At 41.0% G+C, this 14,479-nt stretch overlaps 1 protein-coding gene across 1 annotated transcript in view; it reads left to right on the top strand.

Moving 5' to 3' along the window:
- Positions 1-13,964, top strand: part of METTL15 (methyltransferase 15, mitochondrial 12S rRNA N4-cytidine) — a 242,164-nt gene extending 228,200 nt beyond the window's left edge. The window contains exon 6 of the mRNA XM_090032816.1: positions 13,400-13,964. Coding sequence (XP_089888942.1) covers positions 13,400-13,845 — 446 coding nt within the window. The 3' untranslated portion in view covers positions 13,846-13,964. The remainder of the gene's footprint in view (positions 1-13,399) is intronic.
- The last annotated feature ends 515 nt before the right edge of the window (positions 13,965-14,479 follow it).

Genomic DNA, 14,479 nt, shown 5'->3' with positions numbered 1-14,479 from the left:
CCATCCTCCCCAGCCTCCCATAGCAGGTCTATAAATGCCCAAATCCTCAAAGGCACTTTAGGCTGCTTGCAGATGTTAAAAAAGCAAAAAGCAGTACTTTACTTCAGACTTGGCACGTTCTCTCACGCATCCTAGCACATGCCCAGAGGAGGCAGCACCTTAGTTGGACCTGGCTCTGCAGTATCTGTATGGATCGGGCACTTTTATCTAATAGCTGATTGAATCAGCTTTTAGCCAAAAGCTCCAAAAAGCCCCACTGAAGTACTCGATCTTTACAGATACTGCAGAGCCAAGTCGAAGTAATATGCTGCTGCTTCTGGTAAAGTAGTGCACGGCTTCTGGTAAAGTGTGGTGTTTTGTCTTGTTTCATTTTGTTTTTAACATCTGGAAGTAATAGTGCCTAACTCCTGTTGATTTCAGGAGTCAAGTGCCCAAATGCCTTTTAGGAAATGTTAAGTGACCGTGAAAACCACCTTTAATTATTAGAATAAATAATTAAAGAAAAAAGGCACATTTTGACATTTTTTTTAATTGTTCAATTGTGAAGAATAATGTTTTGATCAAATAATATGACCTTCTATGCTAAATACAACATATACAGAATACCTCTATTAGTTGCCGTCTATTATACTTAGAATAGTTCTAAATTTTTATATTAGGCAGTTACATGTTTATATATTGCCACAATCTGATAGGTTAGATATCCAATTCATCATATGCCTGAGCAATATTGCAGGTGCAAAATCAAAGCCCATTGTCAAAGATCACACTCTAAAAAGTCATCTAACAGCAGAAACATCCACAAATTGGTACAAGTGAGTTAATACCTTTTTCCCATGTAACCCTAAGGTTTTAAAGCTCAAGCTTCTTATTCTGGTCTCTTCTTCCTTTTCTTTACCTCCCAGTGGATATAAATGTGTGAAATCTATTTTGGTTTTAACATACTTTTGAAATAGTATAAACATTTGTTATGAGCCTTATTAGTTTAAGTAAGCAAACAGACAAAAGATTAATTAAATATTTTGCTGATTTAGAAAATAAAACGATGTATTTTTTCACTTGATTACTGTATTTTTGTTAAGAAGAAAGCTCTGTTAGATTAATAACATGATAGAGAAGGTAAGGCTAGTTATGATCATGGTCTATCCATTTTATCTTAACTCGCAGTGTGACAATATCAGAGAAAAATGAGGAGGCTTTGGCTTCTTACAAATGTTAGGGCTAGTATTTTGCTTTTGGTAATTGTTCTAACACTGAATTGAGTCCTCAGCTTCCTAGTTTGTGTGGTGGTGGGTGGATCCTTATAGAGAACTTCAGATTTGCATCCAGCTTCTGACCAGAATTCTAGAACTTGGTTCTGTCTTTAAGCCTTATAGGTAGCCTTTTCTGGGATAGAAATGAACAATTTCTAGCAAATCATTTGCAAGTTTAGAAAATGTTTTAGTCCTTGATTCGCACTATGTGGTACTTGGGAAATATATTTTTGTTCTGAGAGGTGGGAATCAGCTCTGGGTGATGGAATCTAAAAGCAGCATTCTAATATTATAAAAGCCTAAGTCTGTCTGTCTCTCCATCCCTAATGCTTTTTCGCACTCTGATTGGCTGATGGAACAGCCAATCGGAATGCTCCAAGCATGGGTGAGCGCCGCCATGATTCCAAGGCAATGTCGAGTACCAGACAGTGGGTGGGGCTGCTGGCCTCACCTCTCCCACCCTGCTTTCTGCAGGCGACTCTAAGGACCGGATAGGGCGGGGAGCCAAGGCCACCAGCACTGGCCTCGGCTCCCCCACCCCACTGCCTGCAAGAGGCAGAGCAGCAGCAGCATGGGGCATTAGGTAGTGGCACTCCATCCCAGCCTCCTCTGCCCCCCCCACCCCCCCGGTCATTCCTGACAGGCAGTGAACTAATAATATATATCTAAAACATAATCCTAGAATTCACAACTGGTAAAAATTTGTTAATAAATATCATGAAAAGGAAAGTCCAGTATAGGACTAGCAGGATAATGGAAACTATAGCCAAAAAAACCTATTTTATTGTGTCTTACCAGTGTATTTTTTATCTGTTATATTTTTCACTTACAGTTTTGAATGTTTCAAATAAGTGAATGGTATATTAGTTGAAATCAGGGCAGAAAGGAAATTAGCTTTTCTGTATTAGATCTTTTACTAAATGGTAAATCCTTATTTCAAGAAACTTTGGCTTTTATTTAAAATTCTTTTGTAAACAAATTCAAAAAGAGGCCCAGTGGTATGATTTAAGAGCCTTCAGGTTTGTTGAAGAAAAAGCTTATTTGTAAATGGAAACTAGGCCAACTATTATGGAGGAGCATAGAGCTGTGTATATCTAGTGACTTAGTGAATGTATACATTTCAAAAAGGAGTATCTTTGTGTTCCTGTGAACACTGCTATAGTAACCTCTGTCTCCTATGATATTTTAGATGTACTCCATCTTTACTTTTAAATTATTTTGTTTAATCTAATAATACTCAGTATTTTAACCAAACTATTAGTGTTTATAACTGTTAGTTGCTCATTCAAAAGAAAGCTATTCATTTTACTTAGGACACGTCTGTTGTATATTAAGGAGCAGTTTGGTTTTTTCAAACTTTAAACTACCATCAATTTTAAGCTCAGGGATTCCATTTTCAAATCAAAATTTATTTTTAGACTCAATACTGTGACGGAGCACCTTTGGGTGCCTGTCACTTTAAGGGCCAGAGCAGGGCAGCCAACAGGTGTGAACTGGAGTAACGGGGCAGTCACATGACCACAGAAGAGCCCTGGGACTGGAGGAGCGAGTAGCCTCCATTTTAGATCTAGGCTCTCAAGGCTGAAGCAGCAATCTGCTGCTGGCAGCCAGAAAGACACCACTCGGCTAAGCGGCTACTCAGGAACATCTTGGAGGTAAGGGCATGAGCTATGGGGATGGCAGGTAGCTCTCGGTCCTGGATATAACTTGAAACTGCACCGTGCTGGGGAAGGATGGCCTGGTTGAGCTACCTGTGGTGGGGTAGCTCCCCAGAAATGTTAGGCCAGTTGCCTCTCAAGTGAAAGATATGTAGGGATGTCTTATAATCCCAGCCCTTACTACCAAGTGGGAAGTAGAGTAGAGCTGATATTTGAAACAGGTATGCCAAGAGAGAGGCACCTGAGTCCGTGGGGTATAAGACCCCGAGACCCCAGCGGGAGGGGACAGAAGTATGTATGGCTTGGGGAGGAACTAGTGGCGGAGTTCAGCCCAGGGTGGGGCATAAGGCCAGTGGCCATGTAAAGTAGGGTGCATAGTGGCACCTAAAGGGCTGCGTGTGGACTGGACAGAGAGCAAGTAGGAAAGCCTGAAGGTCACAAAGTCACAGAGTAGGGCGGGTTGAGAGTGGCCCAATGAAGAGCAGTACAAAAGAGGCCCTATGAGAGTGGGTGGAGTGAGTAAGGCCCTGTGAGGGGGGCGGAGTGCAAGAGTAAAGTGATAGAGGCCCAACAGGGGGAAGAGTTTGACCTGGCTCTGGCTGGGTACTATAATCAACTTATGATGCCATCTGTGAGGTATGGGACACGGTAAGGGAAGGTCGGAGCCATGTGTAAACCCCTTGACACTGGGGTCTTAAAATGGGCAGCCTCCCACTTACTACATCAGGTTTATCCCAAGAAGTCATGGCAGGTAAGACAGGGCAAACTGCCCTAGACAGGTGGGTGGGCCGGTATTGTGACCAGGCCCAGGAGTTGCCCCCTGTCACAAATACATTTAATGAAATAAGGATGCTTTGCTTTCAAAAATCAGTGTCAGTTTCCTTCTTGTGAGATCCTATCCTAACACTTCTCTGAATCTAGTCCCTTCCTTTCAGTAGGCATTTGTTTTGAAAAATGAACAGTGGTTTTACAGTATGCAGAACTTGTAAGTTGAATGTTAGATGCTAAAGGAGCATGGGATTCTTAGAGGCATAAATGTCAGAAGCCTAAGATAAATTTTTCTGAAGAATGTAAGTGAGTTAGGCATCTAAGGCCATGGACAGGTATTCTTTTCTATCACTACCGATGTAGAGAACTAACTAGAGGTAGAAATCTTCCTGAGAGAGGGAATGTACAGGTATTCCAGTCTGTATATACCCTCCCTCCCTTGCTCTCCATTCTTTACCCAGACCGGGTCACCCCTCATGTAGAGAAGGCACTAGGAAGCAGCTGCTCCTCCACTCCTTCCAGTCCCTGGTCTGGGGGACTGCAGTCTGGGAGAGACTGGGAGAACAGTGGCAGCTCACCTCCCTATCGTGGAAGGAGTCAAGCATCAGTGAAATGCTCGCACAACTTCCCCAGCCAAGAGTTCCCCTGGTCTGAGGAAGACACAGAGGAAGTTACTGCTTGACTCCTCCCAATTATAGAAGAGTCAAGCGAAAATGTACAGGCGCTCAGTCTAGCAAGAGAAACTCTGGTGCAGGGAAGATCTTTCAGGCGTCAAAGTGGAACATCTTTCTGTTAGATGTTCTCTTTATCTTTTTTTTTTCTCATTTTCTCCACAAGAAAATTTAATGAACACCTATCTGCTGGAATTTCTCCTGGAAGAGCAGTGACTTTTCCCAGTAGAAATGTAACACCTTTCCATGACATAAATCTCATTGAATTTCAGGGGGAGTCGCTCCTTGTACCTTTGAAAATCATAAAAATGTAATATAAATATTACTTACCTGATACTTTCTGTGTATTTAAACTAGCCCCGTTAAATAGAAATGCAGTACATGCAGTTTTATCTAAAATTGGTCATGTGTGATGATAATAATAGAGTCCGTAAATAATATTACCTCAGTAGTGTAATGTACTATGGATAAGTAGAGCACATGTCCTGAATGCTGCATAAGGGGAGGAGTGCCAGAAGAATGGGACACAGGGTCCTTACCCTCCTGTCCTTTGTTCTGCCTGCACTTGCTGGTTGCAAGAAGCACCTGGCACAGACACTGTGTGTTATGAATCACATGGCATTCTGAGAATCATAGTTTTGCAGAGTGGCAGCCAAGTTTGCTGCTGCTGAGGGGAGACTTGATCCCAATTTTTGCTGCCAAAATTAGGAATTATGTTTTTGCCCTTTTGACATAGGCTTCAGTGGTAAAAAATGGGGTGAAAGCTTTTCCCTCAGCATCAGCAAAATCTACTACCACTCTAGAGAACTACAATTTCCAGAAACTGTGCACTTCATGACACATTCCTGGCCTCTTATTGCTGCATGCATGAAGGCAAAAGGTAAGAGGAGAGAAAGGGTGAGAGAAAGGACTGCCCCAGGGGCATTTTTCCCAGGTTAAGCCTGTTTATTACCTTCTCACACTGACCATGTCATTGTAATCCTAATTTTTCATTCTTTGAACGCAGCTTCCAACTCCTTCAAACTGTCTTCTGTTAAGGAACTCCTATTTTCTTCATCCACCAAATGCTTTTCTCTTTTTCTTCAATTTTTTCTCTCTCACTCCTTCTGAATTATTATCATGTATCTTGCATTTGTATAGACTGTAAACTCCTTAGGTCAAAGAATATGTCCCTTTTAGGGCTGTACAAAACTTCGGTCACTGATTCAATTTGGAAGAGATGTGGCCTGACTCGGCAGCCAAGTCTCTGAATCCGAATCAAATCAGGAGACCCATTAATCTCTCCAAATTGAATCGGAAGCCTCTGAATCAATTCAGAGAGTTTAGGAGAGATTCAACGATTTGATAGACACAGCTTTATATGTCTTTATCTATGTACCTCAAGGTACCAGGAACGGCTCATGAATGCTTAGATGGTGAAGCGGGTGGAACGTCCCACGACTAGAAGTACTTCTGGTTCACTTCCAGGTCTGCTGTCAAGTGCGTGGAGACCCCCTTTCCCCTGCGCTCCTGTGGGATGCTTCATCCGCCTCACCATCTTGCGTTCACGAGCCACGCATGGTACCTCAAGGTATGTAGAAAAAACATATAAAGCTGTGTCTATGGCTGTATCGTGGCTGTATCGCTGATTCTCCAAATCAGAATCAAATCTTCAGATTTAGATTTGACCAAATCGAATAGGGACAGTGATCTGAATCAGTGAATCAAATCACTGTCCCCCAAATCAGGCCAAATCCAAATCAAATGCTGCCTGCTTCGCACACCCTTAGTCCCTTTCTGTGGTTGACGTTCTCTATGCAGAAAAGATATAGGACTTGTGTTTTTTCTTGTGCTTTTACCTAAAAATTTTCTCATGTCTGGACTCAGTCCTGTACTCTTGCAGTATTTGGGCAAGCATACTTTAAGTGCCCAGGGACTGGTGTGTCCTCTTGTTCATGTTACTTGTGTTGTATGGTTTTGTGATGTCTGGAGGAGCTCTTAAGTTGTTTTAATTGAAATTTACTCAGGTCTGGGTATACTGTCACCAAGCATGGTCACAGGTGTTAGGATTCTTGCAAGTCAATTGTTGATTCTGATATTTGTTCTTACTGTTACATTTTTTGCTACTGTGTTGCTCTTCTTCCTTAGCAGAGATGATCAAATGCTCCTGCGTAGAGGAAGAATTCTGCATATTCAGTTCATACCAAGTTCATGCTCTTGCTGAGTGCTTGGGAGTGGGTAAAATATTACATTAACATTTACATTAAGCTAGACAATGCAAATTACACCAGTAGCTAGTGGTTGTATCGGTCCAGAGACCTCACCATTCCACCTCAATTTCTCAGATATATAGCTCAGCAGAACACCTTTATTTGCTTACATCCAAATTTTATCAGAGAGATGCAATGGAGTCATAACAACCTGAAATGTCGTATCAGCTTAATTGTCCTGTACAATAGAATCTATAGGCTTCACAAAGTGTTTCTGACATTGCTGGCAAACACAGCCATCTTAACTGGGGTGTTATTTTTTTAAACCCAAAGCGCACATCTTAAATGATGGAACATCAAACCTTGGTGTGTCAAATGTCATGGTTTTCTACAGTGCTAAAGACATTATTAACTGTTGATATAAAAAAAAATGGCATGTACTTTTGTATAAATTTGTCTTTAGGGTGTAGACAGGTGAATAAAGCCTTAGCTCCAAACTGGTTTTCTAATACTTGATGCAACTGCATTTATGGCCATTCAACTGTTTTTGGAAAGTCTGATTCATCACAAAATTCAGAAAAGGACTTCATATGATTTCCTACTAGAAGCTGTTTTACATATGTTTTACCCATATCCATCTACTTTCTCCACATCAGTTTTGTGGACTAATTCCTTCTCTTATATGAATTTTGGCTTAGTATCTAGTTGCTTCAAGAATGTCTGTGCCTCCAGTCCCAGAAGATCTGTTGTTTGTCTCCAATCCTAGATTGGCCAGAAGATCTGTTGTTTCTCTTAATTAAGTGCTAGCTCCACAAAGACACTCAACTTCCCACTGATTTCATTGGTGCCCAAATACCTTTGGGGATCTGAATCTAGCTGCAATTACTGTGGACACCTTGCCTTACTCTGTTGTTGGTTTAATTGAAATGGAGATTGTTCAGCTCTATTGGGCAGAAGATTCAGTGCATCCATATATAAATGCATATATAGCAGTTGTACTGATGCTGTTGCCAGGAATATGTTAATCATTCTTTTTCTATAATAATTTACTGACCAACCTTGTTGCAAAGATCAATTCCTTCGCTTTATGCATTAATATTATAACTTGCACTTTTCTGACCCGGCTTTTTTATTCATGCCAAATTCAAAAATTCTGTAACACTTTTTGGTAATTCACTTCCCCTTGTTTCTTTATCTCTGGTTTCTCCAGCCCTTTTCTCTGTGCTCATATAATGAGAATATAAGAATGACTAGTATAAAATGAATAATACCTTAAAAAACCTCCCTGAAAAAAACCTATCTTAGTCACCTTTCTCTTCACAATAGTAAGGGGAATGGTATAAATCCTTAGGGAATAAGTGAGAAATGTCTGTACAGACAATATAAATTAGTTGGTCTTGGAGATTTTTCCAACAGTCACACACTGACACAGTCACGTTAACTTGACATTATGTAGCTACCTGAGATGGAAACAGTATCAACTGTTCCCTCTTAACTTTCTTTAAACAAAAAAGACAGAGAAAGTGAGAGGGTAAAAATTTAGGAGCAGATGCTTAGAATCCAGCAAAACATTATCTTCACTCCTGAACAAGAACGATTCTTGCAAGCTGTGGGCAACTAGTACAAGAGCAGTTCGTCATGAACCAGGTAATGTCAGACTGAATACTTCCTCACCCACATACTGCTTGATCAAATAATTTCCACTGCTATTTTCATATCTTCAACTGATTTTATTCTGTTTAAATCCCAAATCCTAGTTAACATCAAGCAAACTGGTTAGGATATATTTTTATTGAATGCATTTTTGTTTTAACATGACCTCTTCACATAGACCCTCTTTCCAGATTTCTTATCCACAAAAATCTTAAATATAATCCAGAAAGAGCAGAAGTCACATAAACAACACTTTTACTCCTACACATGCTGACATCCCAACAGTAGCCATTAGAATTGCTTTCATACAGATACTGTTTGTCCTAATCCAAACAGTGTCACTATTCTGAAAAGTGGGAACATGGGGAACAGCTAAACAAGAAATAAATCAATTTTTCATAATTTCTGTATCTAAAATGTATCATCTTATGTAGAGAAGTTATACATAGTGGGAATTGAGTGATCTGCCATTAAAAAGTACCTCTGCATTTTTATATTCTTAAAATATATAGTAGGATCAAGATCAGTCCCATAGTAATTTACAATAAATCTGTATTCTTGATTCACTGTACAAGCTAATTTAGGGATAAACAATGCTAATTAACATCTGATATTTTTATATAAAGGATTTGCCATGAAAAATGTGTACCATTGATGCAAACAGAGAATAATAGGAGTGTGGTAATATATAACTTTATATTGTAAAGGCAATACTGATCGCATTATTCAAATGGATACATTATAACTAGGGACCTATTTAATTCACAATTTCATGGATTTTGCAGAAAACACAAAAGCTGCAATTTTCCATGAAATCAACTTTCAAAAAAACTTCATAAAAATAAAATGCTGACTCCCAGCGAGAGCCAGTGGTCCCCACTGCCTCACAGCCTGCCCAGGAGGGGAAGACACTAGCTGGTAAGGCAGCATGAAGCGCAGCAGCAGCCAAGGTGGTAGCCACCTCCTCATCTCTCCTTCCCCCTCCCCTCACTCTCTGGCCTCTCCACCAATCAGCAGTGAGGGGCAGGGCTGTCAGGAAATGCCTACAAAATCAGCTTTGTGCCATGAACAAGCCATGAAAATGTCTGTGTCTGCACATGAATTAAGTAGGTCCCCAATTATAGCTTATCCAATAGCTACAATTAACTATATTCATATGTAATGTATTACCAGTATGTCAAATAGCTAAAAAGGATTTATGATTGATAGAGAGCCAGCTTTTTATCATTTCTTTATTAAAAAGTTGTTATGTGAATATTAAACTGAACTGCAAGTACTATAAGGAAATAATATTTCCTTTAATGTTTTATTGAAGGGATAAAATAGTTTTGCAGTATTGTCACAATTAGGTTACTAAGCTTTGAATATATGCTTTGTACATGTGATCAGCATGAAAGGCTTTTCATTAAGAATGATGATGCTGTTATTGTCTTGTTTCTTTAAATTAGAAATAGTGTTTAATTAAAATAAAATAGTGTAATTAATTAAATCCTATCACTTCTCTGAATTTCACAGTAATCTAGAAGGCAACACATTGTTTCTGTTGCACCATGCTTTATGTATATTATCTGCTTCAGTAATACAAGAGAAGCAATTAAGCATGCATATATATTGACATCTACATATGAATGTAATTGGTGCCATTGCTAATGAAGATGTACAGTCTTTGCTGTCCTGAATTTTAAGCCATCTACTCTGTCTGATTCAGCTCTCATTTTGTATTTTATCTTCAGGAACATAGGATTGGAATGGTCCTGGTGGTTCATCTTGTCCATCATGTCCTATCCCCTGTTACTGCAGGCAACCATGTTTTATAATCTTTCCTATATTTACCGAGTTCTGGGTTACAGACAGTTATGCTTTTTGCCTTTTCTGTCACATTGAAAGGCTGCTAGATCTGACTGTCCTGATGGTTGGAACCTTCTTCTAATTTACAACATAAATTAATTCATGGTCAGTTTACCCCCTTGGTTTAGTTCCAGCATTGTCCTTTAGCATACATACCTCTCTCTCTGATGTTTACTCTTTATGCCTTCCCTAACTTATTTCTACAAAGTAATGCTTTTTTGGTAGGCTGAACAAGCCAAGCTTTTTTCTTCTCTTCTTTTAAGATAGGCTTTCCATTTGCCTGATGATTCTAATAATCCTTTTCCACATCTATTAAGGTTTCAGTTAATCCTTTTTTAACTTGAGTGACCAGAATTTTATACAGTGCTCCAAATTTAATCTCACCTAGTGCCTTGTACAATGCCACTATTACTTCTCTATTTGTCCTGAAAATGCCTAGATTAATCTCATTTGTTTCTGGCTTGTCTTTGTCTTTTTTCAGACATACCATATTGCCAACTCGAGTCATCCTACTGTTGACCCAGGTCCTTTTCTAAATGATGAGCTCCTGGCTAACTTCAGAAGTTTTTTAGCAGCATTAAAGTACAGAACCTTGCATTTGGCACTACTGAATGCTATTTGATTCTATTACCCCAGTCCCAAAAGTCATTCTGTTCTTCCCACATGATATTCTGATTTACTTCTGTATTGATAATGCCCTCCAACATTGTGTCCTTAGCACAAATATCAGGAGCAGAGTGAAGCAAGTTTTTAAGTCAGGGATGGGCAGTTTTTTGAGCCCATGGGCTGCATAGGGAGTTTTGCAGAGCTGTCATGGGCCAAGTCAGTATCCCGCCTTCCTCCCCTACCCCTCCCAGTGCAATGTCACCAAAACTCCCTCTGTGGTATGTGGCGACAGGTGAGCAGGGAGCTGGTGCAGGGCTGGAACCTCAGATCACCAGTTGCTCCAGGTTGGTAGTGGGTGGCAGCTTCAGCAGGGGCAGATCAGCTGGGGCCCTTGCCACAACCAGGTCACCTCAGGCCCCATTGCCTGGTGGGGTGGCAGCAGCAGGGCGAAGCCATGAGCTATCCCTGGCTTGGGCTCCAAGCAGCTATAGCAAGAAGGGCCCCAGCAGCAGCAAGGGAGGTGTGGCTTTGTCTGCCACCAGGGCCTTCTTTTTCCCGATGCTCAGCAGAAGCTTCTGCCTGGTGATAGCTGCCTCCACACTTAGACCGCTGCCACTAAAGCTAGGCAGTGTCATGAAGTCAGCCAGCATCTCTAGCCCCTACTTGGGATAGAAGGCAACCTTTATCTTCACTGATACTGGCCTGCTGCTGCCACTCATCGTGGCTGGCATGGGCAAGGCTGGAGTGGGGAGTGGGTGCTCAGCCTGGGCTTGGGCCCTGCCTGTGTGGGTCCCAGCTGGTGTCCATGGAGACCCTGGGATCTTAGGGTGGTGATAATGTTTGGCCAGTCCTGCAGCAGAGCAGCAATCTGCTCCCTGAGCATCCCTGACCCCATGCTGTCACCACTTAAAGATCCCAGGGTCTCCCAGGCCCCACCCTCCTGTCTCCCTCCCCGACACTGCTACCAGCTGGCCCCACCCCAGCCACCCAGCCAAGCACCCTGCCAGTGTGGGCCCCATCCCCAACAGTGGGTGTGGGTGGACAGGCCTGGGTGTTCAAGCACTGGAGCTGAGTCTAGTGGCAGCAGCCAGAAGGAGCCACCACCACTGGGGCTAGTGGGAAATGGAGTCTGGCCACCCTAGCCCCGCTTTGCATCTGAGGGTGCCAGGACTAGCCGCACGTGCAGTGGCCCAGGCTGCCTCCCACATCTGGGCCAGGCAGAACTGAGGGACCCACTGCATGCCAGACAAAGCCCCTCAGAGGGCCAGATCTGACCTGTGGGCCATATGGTAAGGTCATCAATAAAAATGTTAAATTACACTGGTCCCAAGAATAATCTTTCAGGCCTCCTCTACACTTTACAGTTTAACTGGCAAATTGTCCAGTTACCTCAAGACCAGCTACATGCAAAATATCTACCGCACCATGAAGAGTTCCAGCCAGCTATAAAGTTATATCCCGTAAACGTGTACTAATTTTATAGCTTCTTGCTGTTGAGCTTTAGCACATTTTGTACATCAGCTCATTTCGCACATCAGCTGAAGGGTGCACTATGCCTAGTGTGAGACCTCCCGATCCTAAGGATTGAGGCAGCTGTGATCCTTAGGTCTTGGGGGTACCACAATCCCCAGCTGTGGTGCCATGTGGGGCATCCCTGCATCTGGGAGCACCTCAACTGAGAAGGGTCCTAACTATGAGATCTTGCTGGTGCACCAGCAGTAAGGTGTGATGGGATCTAATGTGAGATCCAACAATCATGCCTCCTGCTGCACATGTGTGGCATGGTAAGAGGTACAATTATGTGCATTGCGCATTAGGTCCCATGACACCTTTACCTGTATATGTGTGTGGGGGAAGGTGGGGCGGCCCTTAGGAATAACATTAGTAACCTCTCTCTAGCCTAGTCGTTTCTTTAAACTCTACCTGTTACTCTACCTTTTGCTAGCTACCTGAACTCTACCTGTTACGGTAACAGTTTGAGCTAATTCTTTACAATTCTTCTACTTATCCCTACCATCTCCTTGTTAAATAAATGGTTTCTCACATAACTTGTAATTGCTTATATCCATATCCATAACTTTATTCCCATTTTCCATATAGGTTTTCCCTCCATAGTCAGTATCATCATTCTTATTGAAAACTGAGTCAAAATATTAATTTAATGTTCTTGTCATGCCTAGATTTTACCCTTAATCTTTACACATCCTCACTGCATCATGGCCCCACTTTCTTTGTTCTCTCAGTTATGTGTCTAAATAACCTTGCGCTATTTGCATTTATGTCTATTGCAAGGTCTAACTTGCCTTAACTTTTGACAATTCACAGTTTAGAATTTACATTTCTTGACCTCTAAGACATAGCTGTATTTTCTTACTCGTCTCTTTTCCCACTCCTTATAGTCTCCCTGCTTATTTTTAATATACTACTTGAGTGTTTGTTAATTCAGTTAGTTCCGAAGCCTCTGCCTACTGTTTTTCCCTCTTGCTTGGGAATCATTGTAGCATGTAAAAGAGAGTTTGAGGATACAGTTTCTGTGAAAATTCCTCCAGGAAAAAGGGTACAATCAACCAGTATATTTTGCTCTTGGGTCAGCATATGTCATTAGATTAGCATCCAAGGTGGGTGCTGGTATACATGGAGAGCTTGTGAAAATATCAGACTGTTTCTAGAAGATTACAAGTTCCATTACAGGAAAGCAGCATAGAAATGACACAACATTAATTTGAGCTTCTCTTATTTTTAATTCATGACAGGTGCTTTTCCAGCAGCTGCTTTGTATGCACGAAAAGACTTACTTCAGAGACCCACACATGTTGCTACCAAAACTTTCCAAGCTTTGCGCATATTTGTGAATGATGAGCTCCATGAACTCTATACAGGGCTGAGGACAGCAGAGAAGTTTCTAAAGCCTGAAGGTGTACTTGTTGCCCTTTCTTTTCATTCACTAGAGGATCGCATAATCAAACGTTTTCTTTATGGAATAGACATTTCAGAAAAACCTAATCTCAGTATACAACAGAAAATAAGACTGGAGAAAAAAAATCGCTTTAAACCTGAAAATAATGAAGAATTCTCTAATAGAACATCCAATTCAAAATGGACATCTATGAAGAAAAAAGTCATTACTCCTCAGGCCATGGATATTAAAGAAAACCCAAGAGCACGGTCTGCAAAACTAAGAGCTGCTACTAAGTTGTAAAATTGTCTTTTCTTTAATATTTCTGCTTTTAAAATTTTGATTAATGACAAAGATGAATGTGTAGAGATAGGCAAATTGAAAATAAAATGGAATAAATAAAAATAAATGGAAATCTTATAAAAGCATGTCTTCTGTGTTTAGTCTTTAGTTTTGATTATTGTATATCACATGGTATTATTATATATTACTCTAAAATTAATGAAGCCAGTTAATTCTAATTGTTTTAAAAGGTCCTTTCAATGCAAGATTCTTATGGCTCTATGACTGCTACAAAGCCACAACTGTTTTGTATAGTTTCAACATACAGATCCTGAACATTAGGGAGAACTTTCTGACTATGTGGGTAATTAAGCACTGGAACAGATTACCTTGAGAGGTTGTGTAGCTCCATCTCTGGAAGATTTGAAGACAAACACGTCTCTGGAATGATTTAGATTCAGATGATCCTAACTCGAAGTGGGGTTGGACTAGATGACCACCTAAGGTCCCTTCCACCCCCACTTTTCTATGATTTTGTGATAATGGTAAACCCATGAACCTATCTGCATAATGTGTATAGCATACCCACAAGTCTGCATACCCATTATAAAGAGCTGTATCCATGACAGTTCCTGAGGAGCAAATGTGAAAGAAA

The sequence above is a fragment of the Crocodylus siamensis genome, chromosome 2, assembly GCF_052110815.1.
Source record: "Crocodylus siamensis isolate JL-2025a chromosome 2, ASM5211081v1, whole genome shotgun sequence".
NCBI lineage: Eukaryota > Metazoa > Chordata > Crocodylia > Crocodylidae > Crocodylus > Crocodylus siamensis.
The sequence above is the reverse complement of the archived record's forward strand: the minus strand, read 5'-3'. Positions and strand labels throughout refer to the sequence as shown.